This window comes from Amblyraja radiata, chromosome 2 (assembly GCF_010909765.2).
Source record: "Amblyraja radiata isolate CabotCenter1 chromosome 2, sAmbRad1.1.pri, whole genome shotgun sequence".
In the NCBI taxonomy this organism is placed as follows: Eukaryota; Metazoa; Chordata; class Chondrichthyes; order Rajiformes; family Rajidae; genus Amblyraja; species Amblyraja radiata.
In genome coordinates this window covers 84,522,269-84,545,199 of record NC_045957.1, presented here as the reverse complement: position 1 = coordinate 84,545,199, position 22,931 = coordinate 84,522,269, and the positions used below count along the sequence as shown (strand labels likewise).

The 22,931-nt window shown below is 40.6% G+C and overlaps 1 protein-coding gene across 2 annotated transcripts in view; it reads left to right on the top strand.

The window, feature by feature from the left end:
* Positions 1–22,931, top strand: part of tmem245 (transmembrane protein 245) — a 102,130-nt gene that overhangs the window by 51,997 nt on the left and 27,202 nt on the right. For both annotated transcript variants that reach the window (XM_033049587.1, XM_033049579.1), the window contains 4 exons: positions 701–783; positions 2,160–2,250; positions 6,421–6,519; positions 7,053–7,184. In XM_033049587.1, the coding sequence (XP_032905478.1) occupies positions 701–783; positions 2,160–2,250; positions 6,421–6,519; positions 7,053–7,184 (405 nt within the window). The remainder of the gene's footprint in view (positions 1–700; positions 784–2,159; positions 2,251–6,420; positions 6,520–7,052; positions 7,185–22,931) is intronic.

The following is a 22,931-nucleotide window of genomic DNA, read 5'->3' as shown; positions in this document are numbered from 1 at the left end:
TCTAGTGGTCACCCGTTCTGTCTTTGCCTCCTTTGGGATGACCACCTCTAGAAATGTGCTTTGCCTATGGCACTCAACCTTGTGGATGCACTGTTTGAATACTAGCTGCTGCTTGGGAGCCAAAATCTAGAACTTGAGCTCTTTCAGAAGAAGATATTTATTGCACCTGTGAGTGTCCAGCATGCCAGAAGTTTTGTAGATTCCCACATGGCATATTCAATGTGATGTCCTGCCAAGTTTCTGTTTACTAAAAGAAAAACCAATAATCCATTAGGTCTCTCAGGTTAATGCTGTCTTATCATGGCTCTTTACCTTCTGTTTAAATAAGCATTGACATATTCTTCCCAATTTAACCCTTTTGTTTTACATGCACAAAAGAGATTTCTTCTTCCTAATTTTCCTAGTGTTTTTAACTTAATCTTAAGCAACGGGTTTCTTCACAAGTTTCCAGGTCATGTTAAGACCTTTATCTGCCAGTAGAATTCAACTTTAAATGACTCTCGAAAGCACCAATTGTTTATACCAATAACAAATAGATATCAAATTTAAGGCAGTGTTTTCATTAAATGTGATCAAAGTGAATAAATACAAATTTGGTCATGGCTTCATTTATAAGAAAATGTAAATAGCAATTAATTTTAGAATCTTGAATTTTTGTTTTATTTACTCCCTGGCTCTGAAAGTCACTATACTTTTGCAGGTTCATGAAGAAAGTGTTCACATGATCAAAGTCACCAGCAATCTGATAAATGAGACTGTTGCTAACCATCCAGAATGGGCAAAGTAAGCAATAAAATCAATAACAACAAAATCAAACACACTTTTTAGTTATTTATAATTGTGTATTTCCTGTCTCTCCATTCCATCAGCATAATCCTAGATACAGATGGGGTTTATAATTTATCAAGGTCTCTAAAATATAACGTGTTGGCAAGTTGGTTGAGCTGAAGGAAGATGAAAGCTCCAGGAGCAAATTATGATTCTCGGGTCAGTGAGGGAAGAAATTGTCATAGTCTTAAACATAAGAAGATTGTATTTTGGAATTCTGCCACAGGTGCAGAGTGACAAATGTGGTAAACATTTGGGCGACAAATTGGCCTGCAATTTTCATTATCTTTGTTAGCAACATGGTGCAGAGTAGAGCTGTTGTCTTACAGCGAATGCTGCGCCAGAGACCCGGGTTCGATCCCGACTACGGGTGCTGTCTGTACGGAGTTTGTACGTTCTCCCAGTGACCTGCGTGGGTTTTCTCCAAAATCTTTGGTTTCCTCCCACACTCCAAAGACGTACATGTTTGTAGGTTAATTGGCTTGGTAAATGTAAAAATTGTCGCTAGTGGGTGTAGGATGGTGTTAATGTGCGGGGATTGCTGGTCGGCGCGAACCCGGTGGGCTGAAGGGCCTGTTTCCGCGCTGTACCTCTAAACTAAACTAAAAAGATGTCTGAAGTTTCTAACTCGGTGTGAAACTGCCATTTGTTCAGTAAATAAGTAGCACTAGTCTTCAAAGGAAGAATTATGATTGATAAATGTTATTAAATTGTGAAAACAAAATAGACATTTAGTACAAGGTACTATAATGCTTTAGAGATGCAAGAAAATAGCCTATTGGCAATAAAAAAGGATCTAAGCATCTATAAGAGGCATTAGCTGCAAAGTGAGAAAGTTATTAAATCTTACAATCAGGTTGGATTTTGACTAGAGTGTAGATTTGACTCCGATTGGAACGCTTTTGCAACATGAACGTTATTGAAACACAATAATATAGGGAATGAGGAATGAAGAGTTTGGTTCGAGAAGGTAAAGGCGGAGAATTAACTGTTGAAAGTCATGAAAAGCCTGAAAATGTGGCGAAGAGATGCATTTTAATTAAAATTTTTGAGATATTGGAGATGTTGAGAGCACATTTCCCAAATAAAGTAAGATGTGATGGTAATTTTAACAAATAACTTTTAACTATTAAAACTTGCTTGATATCATCTGACTTTATATAATTTTCTTGTATTTGGTCAATCGATATATAATATATGATTATATAATGAACCTTAGAATTGCTAATATTGATGGATGTGTGCAACACTGAGTGATGTGATTTTATTTTTGTGTATTAAGAGTGTTCTAAAATTTTAATGTCACTTTTTGATACCTTCATTTGTTTCAGCTGGCTACCTGAGGCCCAGGTGATACAGAAGGCACTAAATTCTGCCGCTAACAATGTGTACCAGTATGGGAGAGAGTGGATAACACACAAGGTGCAATTCTGATTCCTTATATCTGAATTTTATGTGTGCTTAATTTCATCAAATATTGTCACAAACAGCATTCCTCAGTGGTATTAGCTTGGATTCCTACCACGGATATTTAACTTTTGATCATTTGGTGTAGAGGAAGCCGTTGAACAGTTTAAGAGCAGTACTGTAGGTAACCTTAACCTGTTGAGGAGTACAATCATAAATAACCATATGAAGTTCTTGAATAGTATTGCAGTAAGCTTTATTTTCTTCGAATTTCATGTTACTATGCACCTTTATCATTCTTCACATTCCCCAAAAAGGAGAAACAAAAGTAAAAATTGAGTTATATCAAATTATTTGATTGTCTTTATTGTCAATGATGATTCCAAACGGATTAGAATTTTAGAGGTGGGGAAGAGCAGAGCAAACATCTAGGCCACCTATTTGTCTTAACTGTGGCCTCCTTTGGCCATAAATATCAATGGTATACCTGTTTTATTGACTTTTGTCTGCAAACAAATGGATAAATAAACTAACGACTACTGTTTCTTCAGTCAGAATAACGGTCTGATATACAACTTTGGTTTCATCTGAGGGCTCCAGTGTCCACCCCACACCACCTCATTCTCAGGAGTGCATGTTGGTAGGTTAATTGGCTACTGTAAATTGCCAATAGTGTATAGGTGAGTAATAGAATCTGATGGAGTTGATGAGCATGTGGGGAGAATGAAAGCAATGGAAATAATGTAGGGTTAATATAAAATAGGTGGTTGATGGTTGACATGAACTTGCTGGGCTGAAGGGCCTGCTTCCTTGCTACAATGCCCTCCATAATGTTTGGGACAAAGACCCATCATTTATTTATTTGCCTCTGTACTCCACAATTCGAGATTTGTAATAGAAAAAAAATCACATGTGGTTAAAGTGCACATTGTCAGATTTTTATTAAAGGGTATTTTTATACATTTTGGTTTCACCATGTAGAAATTACAGCTGTGTTTATACATAGTCCCCCCCCATTTCAGGGCACCAATGTTTAGGACACATGGCTTCACGGGCGTTTGTAATTGCTCAGGTGTGTTTAATTGCCTCCTTAATACAGGTATTAGAGAGCTCTCAGCACCTAGTCTTTCGTCCAGTCTTTCCATCACCTTTGGAAACTTTTATTTCTGTTTATCAACATGAGGATCAACATTGTGCCAATTAAAATCACAGAAGCCATTATGAGACTGAGAAACAAGAATAAAACTGTTAGAGCCTCAGCCAAATTAGGCTTACCAAAATCGACTGTTTGGAACATCATTACGAAGAAAGAGAGCACTGGTGAGCTTACTAATCACAAAGGGACTGGCAGGCCAAGGAAGACCTCCACAGCTGATATCATATCAGAAGTATTTTCTCTATAGTAAAGAAAAACCCCCCTGTTAACAGACCAGAAACAATCTTCAGGAGTCAGGTGTAGATTTGTCAAAGACCACTGTCTGCAGAAGACTTTATAAATAGAAATACAGAGGCTACACTGCAAGATGCAAACCACTGGTTAGCCGCAAAAATAGGATGGCCAGGTTACAGTTTGCCAAGTACTTAAAAGAAGAACCACAGTTATGGAAAAATGTTGTGGACAGATGAGACGAAGATTAACATATCACAGTGATGGCAAGAGCAAAGTATGGAGAAGAGAAGGAACTGCCCAAGATCCAAAGCATACTACCTCATCTGTGAAACACGGAGGTGGGGGTGTTATGGCCTGGGCATGTATGGCTGCTGAAGGTACTGGCTCACTTATCTTCATTAACAATACAACTGCTGATGGTAATAGCATAATGAATTCTGAAATGTATAGACACTTCCTATCTGCTCAAGTTCAAACAAATGCCTCAAAAGTAATTGGCCGGCGGTTCTACAGCAAGACAATGATCCCAAACATACTGCTTCCTCTTCTTGCGTATGGCGTGCACATCCTAAAGTTGTAGGACAACTTGTTCTATTTGATCTTATTTGATTGTGCACGCCAGGTTGATTGCATTCGTTGAAACAGGGCGGACCACGTGAAGGTTGCAATCTCCCACCCCAACATACTACCAAAGCAACAAAGGAGTTTTTCAAAGCTAAATAAAATGGTCAATCTTGAGTGGCCAAGTCAATCACCCAATCTGAACCGAATTGAGCATGCCTTTTATATGCTGAAGGAAAAACTGAAAGGGACTGGCCCCCAAAACAAGCATAAGCTTAAGATGGCAGCAATACAGGCCTGGCAGAGCATTACCAGAGAAGTTACCCAGCAACTGGTGATGTCCATGAATCGCAGACTTCAAGCAGTCATTGGCCTTTATTAAAATCTGACAATATGCACTTTAACCACATGTGATTGTTTTCGATTACAAATCTCAAATTGTGGTGTACAGAAGCAAATATATAAATGATGGGTCTTTGTCCCAAACATTATGGAGGGCACTGTATAATCTATCCTAAAGTTACATAAACAACAAAAATATAAAGTATTAAGGCTGAAGGTCTTGAATTATATACCAAGCTTTCCTCTCTCATTTTAGTCCAATCACGATGTATTCAATCAACATTAAAGATTGAATAGTCGACTGGAAGGATAGGATAATTGACTGCTTCCGACCCTCATTGATCCCGGCTTTTTCTTGAACGTTAATCCAAGGCACAATCACTAATCTTAGTACAAATTGGCTTCTGGTTTCAGAGCAGTATCTTCCATGCGGTCTAGAAAGGTGGCTTTATTTAAGTACAGTTATCTGATTGATGACATGGCTGGAGGAAAAAAACAATGTAAATAGCTTTAAATGTGAAACTTTTTATGCTAAATTTTTGTAAATGGAAAATATTTAAAGATGTATGGAAACTTGGTGAAAGGATAATCAGGAATTGGAAGTTCTTTCTTTCACCTACGGACTTCAGAAATCCTTTATTTTGGGAAGAGTGAATAAATCAGTCATGATGGGTGAGGTGCAGATGCTGGAAATTTAAATAAAAATAGAAAACGCTAGTAACACGCAGCAAGTTAATCAACATCTGTGGGAAAATAAACAGATTCTGTTTCAGATTCTAAATACTTTGACATAACTCAATGGATGAGGTTTCGGATTTTAATTTATGCAAGGTTATTATGCAATGCGTAGCATCTCTCTAAACTGAGGAAACATCAGATTTTGGGGCTTTACTTATCTCCCTTTGTTTCATTATTTATCCATTATTTCCCCTCTTTCCCCCCCCTCCCCCCCCCATAATATGTTTTTAATTGTTTGAACCCTTCACCTTTTCCTTGACATTGAGGGGGAGGGGGGACATGCATTTAGATGCTTTATGAAAGTTTAGGCTAATGTTTAAATTCTTTACACGGGATCTGTCGGTTACAAATGAACTGCTTTACAAAATTCCAACTTTAGCTAAATTCTCCTGTTATGTTTTGTGTTGCCTTGAGGTCTATCTACAAGATAAAGAATGGTATATGTATGATATATATAAGAATTGTTTATATTTTCATACCATTTGTCAAGCTAGTGCAGGTCCACCGCCGATTTTCCGCCACCTTTAATCCGGGCAAAATTATGAAAGCGCACTTGAAATCCCCCTCGGAAGTCCCCTTGAAAATGTGGCGCCTATGCCCAGTAACGTGGTCAATCTCAACCACATTGGGACTTCTGCTCTGATCAGCGGATCATTTTTGCCACCTCTAGCCAGGGCTCTGGAATTGGCCCTACCGGAGCCAGCAGATGTACTCCCTTAGTCGACTTTGCGTGCTGGTACCTCAGCCCTCTGCTGCGTCAGCGGACCATTCCGGTGCCTTTGGACTTCCCTCGGAGGCCGTGACCTCTTGGGCCGGCAAAACGGATAATCCATAAAGGCACTGGAACCAAGGGTGCCGGAAAATCAGTGGAGGTCCTGCAATAATAATAATTAAATATTTCATGGTATTCATTAATGACTGGAATCAGTATATATTCCAGTAGCTTAATTATGGCTAGTAAGGTAATTATTCAATGAAATGAAAGAATTATAGCATGTGTACAACGAGTGATGTGATATGGGCACCTATAGAAAATAGACGTTTCTGACGTAGAGAAATTGCTTATGGACAGTTCTCTGGAGTAACCCTGCCTCTACTCGTATTTGATATAAAAATTGATTATATGCTGATAAGCATTTTTGTATTTTGTTTAGCTTCATAAGATGTTAGGAGACAAGATGAACAACACCACAATTATAGAGAAGCAAGTCTTAGAGCTTTGGGATAGGTTATATCAAAATTGGTTTGTAAAGGTGAGTGTTGAAAACTGAAAATTTATATGTTGTAATTACTTCTAAGTACTTTTAAATACAGTTGATGAAATATAATAAAACAAAAGCCACACCTGTGATCACTGTCTTTCTCCTCTTTTGCTCTGTCATAGTCTCAATCCCTTCCACTGCCTTCTCTTTGTTTCATGGAATATTCCTACCTACTACTTTAAAAAAATTCTGACCTAATAATTATCCTTGGGATATTCCTACTGCTTATTCTTAGGATCTTTACTGCTCATCTCCTTAGTCACTTTTTCTTATCCGTCTTTACCATTTCCAGTGGGCATCCTGCCTCCTTTTGCAGAGCTTCTCTATCTGTTCTCTGAGCCTTTTCCCCCTCCCAGGTGTCTCTGACCCACCCTTGGATAGTCCAGTTAACTAATTCTTCACGTATTAATTTGCCACGTATTTGCGAGATCCATACATAGATGTAAATGTTGCTAATTCATTTTCAAAAAATTACATGCGTTACCTGTTTTGACAATTTATTTTTATATTGTTTCTCTACTTAGAACGTAACTCATTCTGGAAGACATAAAGGGCACAAATTCACGATCAATCGGCAGAATAGTTGGCTGGGAGACATGTTAGACTGGCAGGACGTTGTCGCCTTTATTCATGAGAACATTGAGACCTTTCTTTCTGTGAGTATCATGCATTCTAATTGCTTAAAATTGTGTCCTTGCCTTTCTGATCACTCTGCCAACACCAAGCTTGAAGAGAGGGATTTTAAAAAAAATTTCTGGTTGTATGCTGTGGAGGGAAGATCTCTTGATGTGGTGAGATCTGCAGCGGCCTATGAGATGCTAACCTGGTGTTAATTAATGAGGTGTTGTTCTTAGATCATGAGGATGAATAACTTGAACTGCTGGTGAGGATGCTGTTGCAAAGCAGTGGGAGCTTCTGATTTTATCTCTCAGAATATCTTTGGAGATTTGAACACCAGTGAAAGAACTTCAGATTTCTGGGATGAACAGTTTACATTTAAGGTCTCCAAGTGCGAGTTTCCTCATTGTTTAGTTGTTGAAATTTAGAATTTATGTTGCTTGGGAGAATGTGTTTGAAAGAAAGAGAGTCCTGTTGAAGGATAGAGGTGTATCGAGATTGAGGTCCATGGTAAAGATGAGACCAGTTAGGAAGGTATCGAAATGGTGATGGGCATGAGAAGTGCCCTGGATATAAGTGAGAAAGAACTAGACAAGGGGAAAGAGGGAGAAATCCAGGCATGAAGATATACGTTCAGTGAGGAATGAGCAGGCAAACAGGGCAGTACTATTTATGGATCTTGAGTTTAAAAAATAAGCAGGCACTGTGGAGTTGCAGCATGTTGAGATTCAGGGTGGTGGAGGGAAGATCTCTTGATGTGGTGAGATCTGCAGCGGTCTATGAGATGCTAATTTGGTGTTAGTTAATGGTCATGGACTAGAGGAAGGTATAAGGAGGTGTCAAAAAGATGGCAATTGGAGATCAGTGCAGCAAATTACAATGGAGCTCCTCCTTTGTCTTGAGAGTATGATGACATTGTCAGGGTTGTCCCAGACTCCATTCTTTTTTGACTTCTCTAGTTCCAGTATTATTTCACTGTCATGGACAAAACAATAAATGATATTATAGATGTACAACCAGCAGTTTCTTAAGTTCTCTTTTTAGGAGTAATGTTGTTTGTACGTAACTACCCTACCTTTCACCACTCCAATCCCAGTGCCAATATCAAGAGTGCTGACTTACTACAGGGATTGAAACATTAAGTCCTATTAGCTCTACTGATCTTCTGGAAGAAAAACCAGTGACTGCTGTGAAATTGCAGATGACGACAAGGGAAAGACCATGTGACAGCTTGGAGAGAGCTGACAGGAGGAAATATACCCCAACGGGGCTGTTATGGGTTAGCTACCCATAACAGCAGGCTCTGTCACCTTGTTAGGGCACAAGAGCCACCCTCACTTGGCTATAAAAAGTTCAAAGAGAAGAATACCCCCAGAGTCTGCGAGATGACTCATCGACTGACCATCCGGTAACAAACCTTGGAAAGGACACGACATTGAATCAAGTAAGTGGCAAAACTCTTGAAAAACGAGCAGCTGGACACGTTCTACAGACCTGTAAGTGTGGCTGGACTAAATTAACATCAACTCATGGTCTTAAAATTAATCAGGGACAGAAGAAATGCTTGAAAATCTCCAACCCAGGATCCCGCATAGGCCAGATTCTGTCAAGAGGAAGGTCAAATCAGTTAGATGAAACTCAGCGGCAGGAAGAAATCCACAGTTCGCAGAGCATCAGCACCCTCCGGGATGTGGAAGAAGTCCAAGACACAACCAGGCACAACATAAAGTGGAGAACATGCAAGGACGTAAGCCGTTGGTGAAATGGCCAAAGTTTAACAGCAAGGAGTGGGAAATCATCAATGCAGATGTGAGCTTAATCTTAAGTGGAATCCAGGGATCAGCAGAAAAGAAGTTGGAGAAGATGGGTGATCTAGTCTATAGCTATGGAAAGGAGAAATTTGGAGGGAAGGAACAACTCAACAGGAAAGATAGGCCTCCTTCACCTCCCCCAAGCCCCGTCGTCTCCAGGAAATCCAACGACTTGTTAAAGAAAGAAGAGGCCTGAGAAAGTTGTGGAAAAAGGCAACAGCAGAAGATGGCGAGGGCATCAACCTCCTTCAAGAGGACCTAAGACAGAGGCCCTCGAATGCGCAGAGTGGAGAATTTAAAGAAACAATGCAAAAAGAAGGAAAAAGCAAGAACAGACCTACAAAGACCCCCTTAAGTTTATGAAAGGCATTTTCACAAAAGAGAAAAGTGGATGCCTGAAAGCGTCAAAAAAAGGAGGTTGAAGCACTCATCAGAACCATCCATACTTATGAGCTAAAAGATGAACCGATACTTGTCCCCGCTGATATCTCACCAATCTCACCCCCACAACATCAATTTGACATCAGCCCTCACAAGCTGAGTGAGGTAAAAGAAGTAGTGAGGAAGGCAAGAACGGCCTCTGATCCAGGCCTTAATGGTGTTCCGTATTGTGTCTACAAGAATGCCCGGATGTTCTGAAATTCCTCCGGAGGAACATGAGGGTTGCGTGGGAAAAGCAAGTTATCCCCAAAGCCCAGCAAAGAGTGCTGATCCCAAAAGAAAAAAATGTGTTCACCATCGAACAGTTTCGGCAAATAAACCTTCTTAACATAGATGGCAAGATCTTTTTCGGTGTGTTGGTGAAAAGACTTACAAAGTATCTGAAACAAAACCATTTAATTGATCCGTCAATCCAAAAGGCTGGCATAACCCTACCCATGTCTTTAATAGGTAGAATAAATGCTATAAAAATGATTTTTCTACCACAAATAGTATATCTATTTCAATCATTACCAATATACTTACCAAAAAATGTATTTAAAAAATTAGATTCCAATATTACAAACTTCATATGGGACTACAGATCGCACAGAATCCAAAGAAAACACCTGTGTAAACCTAAAGAATCTGGGGGACTGACACTTCCGAACTTTTTATACTATTACTGGGCAGTACATATGAAAAACATAATTTTTTGGTTGGACAGCTCTGCCCAACAGGTAGAATGGATAAGAATGGAGAAAGAGGATTGCTCTCCTTTTAATATAGGAGCGATCCTCTTCTCCCCGATAAAATTAAATAACACAATATATAAGAAGAACCCAATTATCCACAATACAATTCGAATTTGGAAACAAATAAAACTAACTTTGAAATTAAGAAACTTATCGCTTTTATCTCCAATAGTAAATAATCCCTCATTTAAACCATCTCTCACTGACAAAACATATACCTATTGGGAAAGATTAGGAATTAAAAGGATTGGAGACTTGTATGAAATGGGAATTTTTTTATCATTTCAACAATTACAATTAAAATACAATTTGAAAAATAACCAATACTTTAAATACCTTCAAATTAGAGATTATTTGAAAAAACATATACAAGGATATCAAATTCTAACTCTAGATTTATTAGATGAAGCAATGAATATTAAGGCAGATTCATGCAATTTAATATCATACTTATATAATATAATTTTAAATATAGAATCACCATTGACAGAGGCAATCAGAGCAGATTGGGAACGAGAATTACAGATAAAAATTTCGAAAGAAACATGGGAAAAATACCTGATCTATACATAAATGTTCGATTAATGCAAAACATAATTTAATTCAATTTAAAATTTTACATAGATTATACTATTCAAAAACAAGACTGGATAAAATCTACCCAAACATCTCTCCCATCTGTGATAAATGCTTCTGAGAATGCCACTATAACGCACTCTTTTGTCTCCTGTATAAAACTTTACAAATTTTGGAATGAAATTTTTGATTAAATTATTTAATAGAAGACTTGAACCTAATACAGAAACGATTATCTTTGGATCAATGGAAGATGGCAATAAGCTAAATACGTTTAAAATCTCTACTTAATTATGGTTTAATAACGGCAAAAAAATTCATACTTAAATTTTTGAATAAAATGCGCCAACACCAACGCTCAAAATGTGGATTTCAAATATGTCGGAAACGGCATATCTGGAAGAAATGCGACTCCTCGCAGGTAAAGCAGACCAATATTATTGATTTGGTCTCCTTTTATCAACTTCTTACAAGCACATGGTGCAACACAACCATAGAAATAAAATGGTTCAGAATCAGGTGACGGGTGGCCTGGAACATAAAATTAGGTATATAGCTTTCAATCTCCTTTTTCCTTTTTTTTCCTTTTTTTTTTCCTTGTCTCTTTCTCTTTCTCTTTCTCCTTCTACTTCTTCTTCTTTCTTTTTTCTTCTTTCGGCCTATCTTTCTATCTCACGAACCACTTATGTCAATCTCTTCTTTTCTACTCTCTTCTTCCATATTCCAGCTTTATTATTAAATTAAAAAATAAGAAGTTGTATATGAAATGTAATATGTCAACAAGTATTAGGTACTTATTGTATTTCTAACAAAAATTTAAAAAAAGAAAGAAAAAAAAAGGCTGGCATAGCAGGCTTCTCAGGAAGCCTTGAACATACCAGCGTCATATGGCATCGAATCCAGACTGCTAAGAAAGAACAAAATAATCGGCATGTCTTGTTCCTCGACCTGGCCAACGCCTATGGATCAGTTCCTCATTCGCTATTGTGGACTGTTTTTGAATTCTTTCAGGTGTCTGCAACAATAACAAATCTATTAAAAAACTACTTCCAGGATCTGCAATTTTGTCTCACAATATCAGACTTTACCACAGCGTGACAACCACTGGAAGTAGGCATCATGGAGGGTGCACCATCTCCCCATTGACCTTCACTATGGCAATGGAGCTCATTATCAGAGCATCAAAATGGGTTGTGGGAGGGAAATGGCTACAGCAGGGTCAGTGATTGCCACCTATACGAGCCTTTATGGACGATATAACAACACGAACAACAACTTTCCTCTGCACCAAAGACTTCTGGCAAAACTTCATCAAAACATCCATTGTCAAAGGTCAAGTCAAGGATCAAAGGGTCAAGGATCAAAGATTTCATATTGACGGAATAACTTTTCCAACTGTTTCAGAAATGCCAGTGAAGAGCTTAGGCCGTTGGTATGATGCAAAGCTCAAGGACCCCGAGCAGTTTGAACAACTCAAAAAGGATACCATCACGCACATAGCTCACATCAACAAGACCTTGCTACCAGGAAAACTCAAGCTGTGGTGCTTCCAGTTTGGCATACTACCAAGAATCATGTGGCCATTAAATGTGTATGAAATCCCGAACAACAAAGTGGAAAAGCTGGAAAGAATGATCGGCACACATGTGAAAGTTGCTTGGACTTCCACGATGCTTAAGTCCTATCGGACTGTACGGGAGTGGCAAATTTAAATTACCCATTGCAGGACTTGTGGAAGAGTTCAAATGCACTAAAGCAAGGTTGGTCATGAACCTCACTGAATCTGAAGATACTGTTATTCGAACAGCAGCCCCCCGTGTGGCAACGGGGAGGAAGTGGGCCCCATCTGAAGCCGTTCAGAGTGCTAAGTCTGCTCTTCATTTCAGGGATGTGGTTGGCCAAGTCTAACACGGGAGAGCCGGGCTCGGGTTCGTCCCAAAAGCTCCTCAATGACATAAGGCAACATCAGTGCAGAATAGACAGCTCGTGGTGGAGGAGGTGAGAAGACGGGAGCAGGCAGAACGACGCCAAGGCCGTCTCAATGGCCAAGCAGGGCCAATGGACTAACTGGGAGAGCCTGGAAAAGAGGAAACTGCTGGCGTGACATCTATCAAATGGAGGGATCTTGGCTCAGTTTTGTCATCAGAGCCACTTATGACGTTATACCCTCACCCCAGAACCCGAAGCAGTGGTTCGGAGAAGACCCTGCTTGCTCCCTTTGCCAAGCACCTGCATCACTAAGGCACATTTTAACAGGATGCACTATGAGCCTCGCCTCATTACACTTGGCAGTATAACCAAGTTCTCAGACAGCCGACATCAATCCTGGAACAGAGGTGAACTACCACAAATGCTTCCCCTCATACATCGGCAGGAAATGTCCACTTCACAACATTTGTACCATCAGGCCAACTTCCAGGGCACCAGTTAACATCACAGTATACAAGCATTCTGCGGCCTGCTGGGGATTGGAAAATGGATGTGGCATGCAGGGGATTTGTTGCTACATCTACGACCAATCTATTGATGAAAATGGGGGTGAGGGGTCGTTTCCGCCAACAAGCAATCATCATTGTCAAATTCATCATAAAAAAGCAGCATTTGGCTTTGGATTAAAAGGAAAGACAACAAATGGGCTGCAAGATGAAGATAGGAGGGTATGGAACTGAGGGGGGTGTAACTGGGACACCAGGTTTCACCGTTGAGCCCTCTGGAGACGTTGTGGGCTTATCAATGAAACGTCAAAGAAGGAGGGTGCCCACCTGATGACCCTTGATGACGTACCTACCCTACCTTTCACCACTCCAATCCCGCTGCCAATATCAAGTGTGCCGACTTACTACATGGATTGAAACATCAAGTCCTATTAGCTCTACTTGAGGATTTTTAACAGTTTAGTTAAATGTCTGTAAGTTGTTACCAGGTCAATTCCCGGGATGGCGGGACTGACATATGATGAAAGAATGGATTGACTGGGCTTGTATTCACTGGAATTTAGGAGGATGAGGGGATCTTATAGAAACATATAAAATAATTATAGGATTGGACAGGCTAGATGCAGGAAAAATTTTCCCGATGGTGGGGGAGTCCAGAACCAGGGATCACAGTTTATGAATAAGGGGGTAGGACATTTAGGACTGAGATGACGAACAATGTTTTCACCCAGAGAGTTGTGAATCTGTGGAATTCTCTGCCACAGAAGGCAGTGGAGGCCAATTCACTGGATGGTTTCAAGAGGGAGTTAGATTTAGCTCTTGGGGCTAAATGAATTAAGAGATATGGGGAAAAAGCAGGAACGTGATACTGATTTTGGATGATCAATCATGATCATATTGAATGGCGGTGCTGGCTCAAAGGGCCAAATGGCCTGCACCCGCACCTATTTTCTATGTTTCTACCATATATTTCCAGACGTTTGGACAGTTGGCTAAATAGACATTGTGTCCAATGTGTCAGATTGATGGTAGGTCAGATAGAGTCATACATATTGGAAACAGGAGCTTTGACCCAATTCTTCCATGCTGTTCAAGATGCCTGGGCGTGGCCGGGGGCCCTTTACTGGGAGACCTGAGTCGGACCTCTCACTAAACCTTTCCTAGCCACTACCTTAGCCACTTCCTCTGGCACTCATTCCATGTACCCACCACCCTCTGTGTCTTTGTCTGTTAATAATGAGACTCCGGCTCGGATAATTTGATTAACGATCAACCCCAATTAGTGAGGATTCACATAGTGAGGTGGACAAATCACCCTCTATGATAATTCTGAACACTGGTGCTCCACAAGGATGTGTTCTCAGCCCCCTTCTTTACTCCCTGTACTCCTTGAAAGTGACACAGCATTGAGAAAGTGACATTGAGAAAATCGTTTTTGAAAAAAGCATGCAGGAACCTTGCTTTAAAAATAGAAGCGTGGAGTACGATAGCACTGCAAAGTCATGACCAACACCTATAAGTCACTGGTTTTGTCACAGCTGTAATATTGTGTTCATTTCTGGGAATCAAATCTTAGAATGATATATAAAGCCTTTTATGAAGGTGTAGAAGAGATTTGCTAAAATGATTACAATGAAGAGGCACTTTGGTTATGTGGATAGACCTTGGTCTGCAGCAGTTAATGTGGAAAAAGCTGTGCTAAGAAATAAGTAGGATGTTCCAGTATGTTAAGGCAGTGATAATGAAAGATCGGTGATAAATTTCCAAGTCAGTGTGTTGTGTCACAACTGCATGGAGGTAATGGTGTCATCAGTTTAGATCAGGGCAATTTAAGTTGTGGCTTTCAGCGATGCGATCAATTATGTTGTGACTACATTAATTTTAATGGTATGCTAATATATAATTAAACATTTTTTATCCTTGTGCATATTGAACTTCCAAAGGTATAAAGACTTGCTAAGTGTTATCAGAGCAGTTCTTATCCAGGTGGGTGAAGAATATGCTATTGTACACCAGACACACTTGTAATTAGGGGAAAGCTCTGTAGCCACAGTTATGTTTTGGGTCATTGGTGACCCTTTTTTTGGTAATTCCTGAGCCAGGTTTTTTTTTTGATGACCCCAGTTTACCTTCAGTTAACTCGCCCACTCCTGTTGGGTTTTAGCGTTACACAGAGTACAAACTGATTTTCTCTGAAGTTACCCGTCAGCATTGCATTTTTTTCCATCATATTCAAGTTCCCCCTTGTTTTTGCCATTAAAAAAATGAAAGATAAAAAACTATATTTCAAATTTGGCAATAAAGGCTGATTTTTACTTAACTGAAGAATCTCCCATACTGGTATTGCATTTCAAATTTGTTTTGTTTCACATTTGATGACAGTAGTGCCAGTAGGGTGCAGCAGTTAGCTATAGGTTGACTTGTGCTATAGATTTTTTTTTACATCGTGGTGCTTAAGGGATTAATAATAATAATAATATATTTTATTGTCATTGCACATCAGTGCAACGAGATTTAGTATGCAGCTTCCAACCGATGTAAAAGAAAAGTAAAATAAATAAATAAGCTGTGTGACGTGACCATCCGAGGGAGACAGTCCAGGGGGGATGGGGGGCACTCAGCAGCAACTACACTGTAGATGCTTCTGTAAATCTGCACTTTCCAGGCTGTTATTCAAACTTAGTATAAAAACAAATGTTAAAACATTTTGTCATAGATGTTAATGATGAGGATAATTAAACCACCAAATTTGGTGATCAGTGGCTTACTGTTGCAAATCTTGTGACTAGAGCTTCTTTCCCAAACTGTTTGAGTCCTCGGCAATGCAACGATGTTGGCATCATCCCCAAGATGTTGAGTGGTGGGGAGGTGTTTGGTTTAGAGATACAGCGCGGAAACAGGCTCTTCGGCCCACCGAGTCTGTGCCGACCAGCGATCCACACATTAACACTACCCGACACGCACTAGGGACAATTTACAATTTTACCAAGCCAATCAACCTGCAAACCCGTATGTCTTTGGAGTGTGGGAGGAAACCGCAGTTCACGGGGGGAATGTACAAACTACGTACAGACAAGCATCCGTAGTCGGGATTGATCCCGGGTCTCTGGCGCTGTAAAATCATAAATAATAGAAGCAGAATTAGGCCATTCGGCCATCGTCTACACCATTCAATCATGGCTGATCTACAGTGCATTCAGAAAGTATTCAGACCCCTTCACTTTTTCCACATTTTGTTACGTTATAGACTTATTCTAAAATGGATTACATTCATTTTTTTTAATCATCAATCTACACACAATACCCAATAAAAAAGTGAAAACAGGTGTTTAGAAATGTTTGCAAAGTAATTAAAAAGAAATAACTGAAATATCACATTTACATAAATATTCAGACCCTTTGCTATGACACTCCAAATTGAGAGGTGCATCCTGTTTCCATTGATTATCCTTGAGATGTTTCGACAACTTGATTGGAGTCCACCAGTGGTAAATTAAATTGATTGGACATGATTTGGAAAGGCACACACCTGTCTACATAAGGACCCACAGTTGACAGTGCATGTCAGAGCAAAAACCAAGCCATGAAAATGCAGGAATTGGCTGTCGACCTCCGAGACAGGATTGTGTCGAGACACAGATCTGGGGAAGGGTATAAAACAATTTCTGCAGCATTGCAGGTCACCAAGGGCACAGTGGCCTCTGTCATTCTTAAATGCAAGAGCTTTGGAACCACCAGGACTCTTCATAGAGCAGGCGGCCCGGCCAAACTGTGCAATCGTGGGAGAAGGGCCTTGGTCAGGGAGGTGACCAAGAACCCGATGGCCACTCTGACAGAGCTCCAAGATACAAGATACATTTATTTGTCACATGTACCGGTTGGTACAGTGAAATGTGTGGTCACAATACAGCCATACAAATAAAAAAAGAACACACACATGATAGACTCCAACATAAAACATCCCCACACAGCAGAAACAAAGTTTCCCACTGTTAGGGAAGGCACCAAAGTCAGTCCTCTTCCTCTGATGTTCTTCATGCTCACCCGTGGTCGGGGCCTCCCGAGCCCTCCGCAGTCTCCGTTACAGGCGACCCGCAGCTCAGGCCTGCTTGCTGGGATGATGGAACTCCGACGTCGGAACGGGAGGACAATCTCAGCGGCTTGGACCTCCGAATCGGCCACTTCCTACCGGAGTCCGCGGCTCCCGGAGTCCACAGGCCGCGCTGGCCGGAGATTCACGCTGGCAGGTCTTGGCAAAGTGATCCCAGGACTCTGCAATTTTGAAGTCAGCGCGGCCCGCGCTGGGAGCTCTACGAACCACAGCTCCGCGATGTTGATGCTGCCGGCCCAACGCTCCAGAGCTTCAAACGGCGATCCAGGTAGGCATCGCCCACTCCGCGGTGAATCCAGCGCTGCGCTGCCGCTGCTGAAGCTCTGGTCCGGTCCCCGCCAATCCAGTTGGTAGGCTGCGAGGAGGGAGGCGAGAACGCGACTCGGAGAATAGTCGCATCCTCGCCAGGAAGTGACTGGGAAACGGTTCCCCCCGACCCTACCCCCCTCCCCCACATAGAAAAACTAAATAACCCTCCAAAACATACTGTTAAGACAAACTAAAATTTAAAAAAAGATAGAAAAAACGAACACACTAGGCAGAGGCTGCCTTCAATGCGGCGGCCCTAGTGGAGTTCCTCTGTGAAGATGGGAGAACCTTCCAGAACGACAACTATATCTGCAGTACTCCACCAATCAGGCCTTTATGGTAGAGTGGCCAGACGGAAGCCACTCCTCAGTAAAAGGCACATGACAGCCGGCTTGGAGTTTGTCAAAATACATGAGAAACAAGATTCTCTGGTCTGATGAAACCAAGATTGAACTCTTTGGCCTGAATGCTAAAGAGTTCCTCCAGACATCACGTCTGGAGGAAACCAGGCACCGCTCATCACCTGACTAATACCATACCTGCAGTGAAGCATGGTGGTGGTGAAAAAGCTACTTTCTTAACTACTAAACCAGGTTCGCTTCTTAATAAACAGACACCACACAAACTGTTTGGTAGACCAGTTCAAAACTTTACTTAGCATCGGCCGATGGAAGGGAGGGAGAACTCCAGTCAAGTGACCATTACAGACACTTGACCGTCCTCCGTCCACCACACTGAACAACAGAATTACATTGCCTTAAATAGGGTTTTTTTGTCCCCTTAGCACATTTCACAGACATTAGTCATGGTCAGAGGTACAGGAAAAGGTTTCCACAGAATGCATCACATCAAAGGCCTTTTGTTTACATAGTACAAGATAACATTGGCCATTTGGTTTACGACATTTTATCTTCACAGAGATCACCCTAGCTCTTTCGCTGCTTCCGCTCTGTCATTTGGTCCTTCATAAACATAGGCCATTTGGTTTATGGCATCTTACTTCAAAGATGTGACTAGCTGTTTCTTTCTCTGTCACTTCCTCACTTGGGAGACAATGTTATAGGATTTATTATCCCACACACCCGCAACCTGAGGCAAGCCTAATTTGAGACTAAATATAAGCTGTAAGCTAGCCCAGAAGCCAATTTAATATCTTCTTATATTTTTAAATAAAATTCAGCTTCATCATTCCATCCTTTTATCAAAATTTTGATAACAACTACAGTCCTTGCTGCGTACATACGAAAGACCATAAGCATCTCATCGGACAAATTAATAGTACACTAGTAACACAATCATTTCATAGTGGACAATCGTTCCACAAGTCCCTCCAAACATTTTAAATGGCCACCAACCTCCCCCGGACGTGACACTAAGATACTACCATAGGACAGGAAAAGGATCATTAAAATTGCTCAGCCTTTATTCGGCTTCGCTTGGAATTCCCCGTGTGCTGGTGTAACTGGTTCATGCTTCTCTTGTGTGGCACTGCATTTGCAACATAACAATGCCTGTCACAAATATACTGTTTCCTAAAAATACACCAGTGCCTTGGTTGTGGCAAAAACAGGTAGATTTAACTGGCCTTTGCAGACCTCTTACTGTCTGTAGTCAGGTTATCTTTGCTGCGCTTGTCATGTTTGACTTCAATCTTGTTTAAAAGGAGGTGTGTACCATCCTTTAAATGTGGGTTAGTCCGCAAGCTTGCCAGTCTGAAGAAAGTTCAGTCCATGTGGGCTGGGCCACCCCAGAATAAAGGGAGCATCAATAGCCCATCGTCCTTGTTTCCACAAACTGTTCACAGTCAATCAAATGTATCCAGCGACGATGATCTTCAATCTTTACAGCAGTTCATGTTGTTAGCAACACTTGGTTGTTCTTTGCAACACAATCTCAATTCTTCTTGTCCCAGCACCATCATCGTATAGCTTTTATGGCCTTGGTCACTGGTTTCCAGCAAAATCTCCTCCAAGCTGGGAATGTAGATCTGGCAAGACATGGGTTAATTGCCGTCCATACATAATTAGTTAATTGCCCAGGGCCTGTAAGTGGCTTTTCCTGTATCAATAAAAAGTTGTAAAACTTGTTCCCAGCTGAGTTTCTCCAGCACTTTTGTCTTCCTTTGATCCTCCAGTATCTCAGTTCCTTCTTAACACTTCCCTTTGAATTTATTCTTTAATTCGATTATATCCGAAGAGGCTCTCTCCACCTAAATATTCAATTCTCCAAATATGTTCTCTTCCCCAATCTACTCTATCTTCTCACCTTTTATCCCTCATTGTGAGTTCCCTCAAACCCCCTTTTGTAAGTCATAAGACAATTTTTCATCTACCATCATTTCCCTCAAACAGCCCATGCTTCAAAATCTTTTTGTTTGCTTGAAAACAGTAATCTTGCTTCATTTGCTTTTTAAAAGACAACCTCTGTTATCATATCAAAACAATCTTTCCCAAAAGAACTCACTCAGAATCAGTAATCAATAATACATTTTCTTTTTCTCTGTAATTTTGACATTTCCAATCTCATTTAACACTTTAATCGGGATGATTCTTTTTTAAACTTGGTTCAAAAGATTTATAATCAACCAACACATTTTATCATTCGAGTATAGCTCCGCCCCCCATCCATGCCTGTTTCTTAACGGAGCACACCATAAACTGTCTATTTGCATTTTAAAGGACAAACTTCTTAAAGTGACACACAACTTTTCTCATTGCTTTGAATTTCACACATTCCACATAAAAAACATTGTTTTACAAGCAGTACATATACAAAAACATTGTTTTACCAGCAGTATATAATATTTCATCTTCAAAGACGTCTCTTTGTAATTTACTTTCCCTTTTTCTGACAAGATTTCTGTTTACCAAAATCCTGGTTACCTAACCCTAATTGGACATTGATCCAGATCATGATTAGTCAGACTCCCCGTGACCTTTCAGTCTCCCTACCTTATCCTCATTTCTCCATCAAATTTTCCTTTATCCCCAATTTTTTTTATAACATAGTTGCCTGTCAGAAAAAGGATTTACCTCCGGGGTAATTTTGTTTTGCAATCCCCATTGACTCTTTCCACCATCCCAGATGCCTGTTGGTGGTGTATACAGTGAAATTGCTGTCGAATATTACAGTGTGCACATATTTCCTTATTAATAGTGGTTAAAATGAGGACCATTGTCTGAGCTTATGACATTAGGTAGGCCAAACCTGGGAATAACTTCTCTTAACAACAATGTTACCATAGTTTCAGCAGTATTATTAGTGGTTGGTAGAGCTTCACTCCACCTGCTAAATAAATCTAAAATCACTAAGCAATATTTATAACACTGGGCCCTTGGCATTTCAATAAAATCAATCTGTATGCATTCAAACGATCGTGATGGCATTGGCGTCACCGCTGAAGGTATCTTAGTTGCTTTGCCTGGATTACTTTGTTGGCAAATTTTACATTCAGAGGCCTGCCACCACATTTCCTTTGTTATCCTATCATTCCCTCCTTACCAGCATGGGTAAGACGAGTAAAAATGTATCGAATACACCAACTTGTCCAAGCGGGGTGTGCTGAATCAATGGCACAGCCCTCTTGTTTCCATAGTTATTTTTATATATGAGAGGCGTCCCTCTGTAATGTACATACCTCCTTCATGTTTGGCAGGACCGTTCTATTTGCTAGCATCTGTTTACGTGCTGTCACTATGCATTTGGATGTACAGGCTGCATTGTTTGGATACACTATCAGCAACCTATTGCCTTTTGCTATAGGGTCCCCAGCACCAGTGTGTGCAGTACATTTAACAATGACCAGCTGTTCTGGTAGCATCAATGCGTTAAACAAATTAAGCACAGAAAGGCATTCCCGTGCTCCCAATCCTGGGGAGCTTTGTAAGGTCAGAACTTCAAGGTATAGGGATGTTACTGACGGAACTGTCCCAGGTAAAGATGCCATTGCTACTGGTAGGGCATAAATGGACATGTGGACATCTCCCAAAATTATCTAACTCCTCATCTTCATTACCAAATAGGGTCGTCGTGCCAGACATGAAGTCTCCTCCAGAGGATTTACCAGTACTGGGTTTATTTTGTACTAACCATCACCTGTTTCTCACCTCCTGTCTGTCTTTTAATTATTTCCTCTTGTTCCTCTGCCCACTGGCATTCTAGTTGCAATACGTTCCATCCTTTCCGAGTGCTATCCTTGTTTCTTAACTCTATACCCTTCATACATACAGCATCCATCCAACTTCAAACTCTATACTCTCCTCATGCTTCTTCACTGCTTCTGCTTCCCATGTTTTAATTCCTTTCTTCCATTTCTTTCCTGCCTTCCTTTCCCATATAAATGTCTCTACATTCTATGTTCCCCCTACTGGCCAGGCTTCATCCCCTAACCGTTTGGTCAACTTGTAACTTAACATTCTAAATTTCTTATTATACTTAGGATTCAAATAACATATATGTTGGACTGTTATCCAGAGCATTCCCCATAGATAGATAGAAAGAGAGAGAAAGAGAAAACAGACTTCTTAATTCCGAATCGTTCCAAATATATCAACTAGGCTGACCCGCTAATGAGACCCCAGTTTCTCAATTTGGCTGACTAATTGTTCCAAATATATCAACCAGGCCGACTCGCTACTCGAGACCCCAGTTTCTCAATTTGGCTGACTTTTTAACCCTTTAATATACGACCCAAGTGTCTCAACGAAGCAGACCCACTAACCGGGACCCCTGTTTCTCAACCTGGCAGACTTCTTAAATCTTTAATATACAACGCCACTTATTTCTGAATCCGACAACTCTTCAGATGTCTCAATAAGCCAGACGCACACCTCAACCCCCATTCAACCCGACAAATCACGGATGTCTCAATGAGGCCGATGAGCCCTTAGTAGAGAGAGAGAAAAACAGAAAACAAAGAGAGATAGAAAGAGAAACCGCTCAAGTCCTTCTTAAAAATACATGCACAATGCTGTCTTAAAAATTCATACACAATCCCTTCTTAAAAAAAACATATAAAGCCCAACTGGTCTTACCTTTGTCTGTTTCTAAGAACCTCGGCAGGGAACCAATTCAATGTCTGATGAAGGATCACAGATGTTCCCGGGAGTTTCTAGGGAGTCGGTCTTACAAGGGGGCCGATAGAGCTCAGTTATCTCCCTTCCAATCCCGGCAACCTCTGCAATCTCTTGCACAGTCAGCTGTTGATGTGGTCCCAGCGAGGCCTGCATAACTACGCCAATGAAAAAGCTACTTTCTTAACTACTAAACCAGGTTCGCTTCTTAATAAACAGACACCACACAAACTGTTTGGTAGACCAGTTCAAAACTTTACTTAACATCGGCCGATGGAAGGGAGGGAGAACTCCAG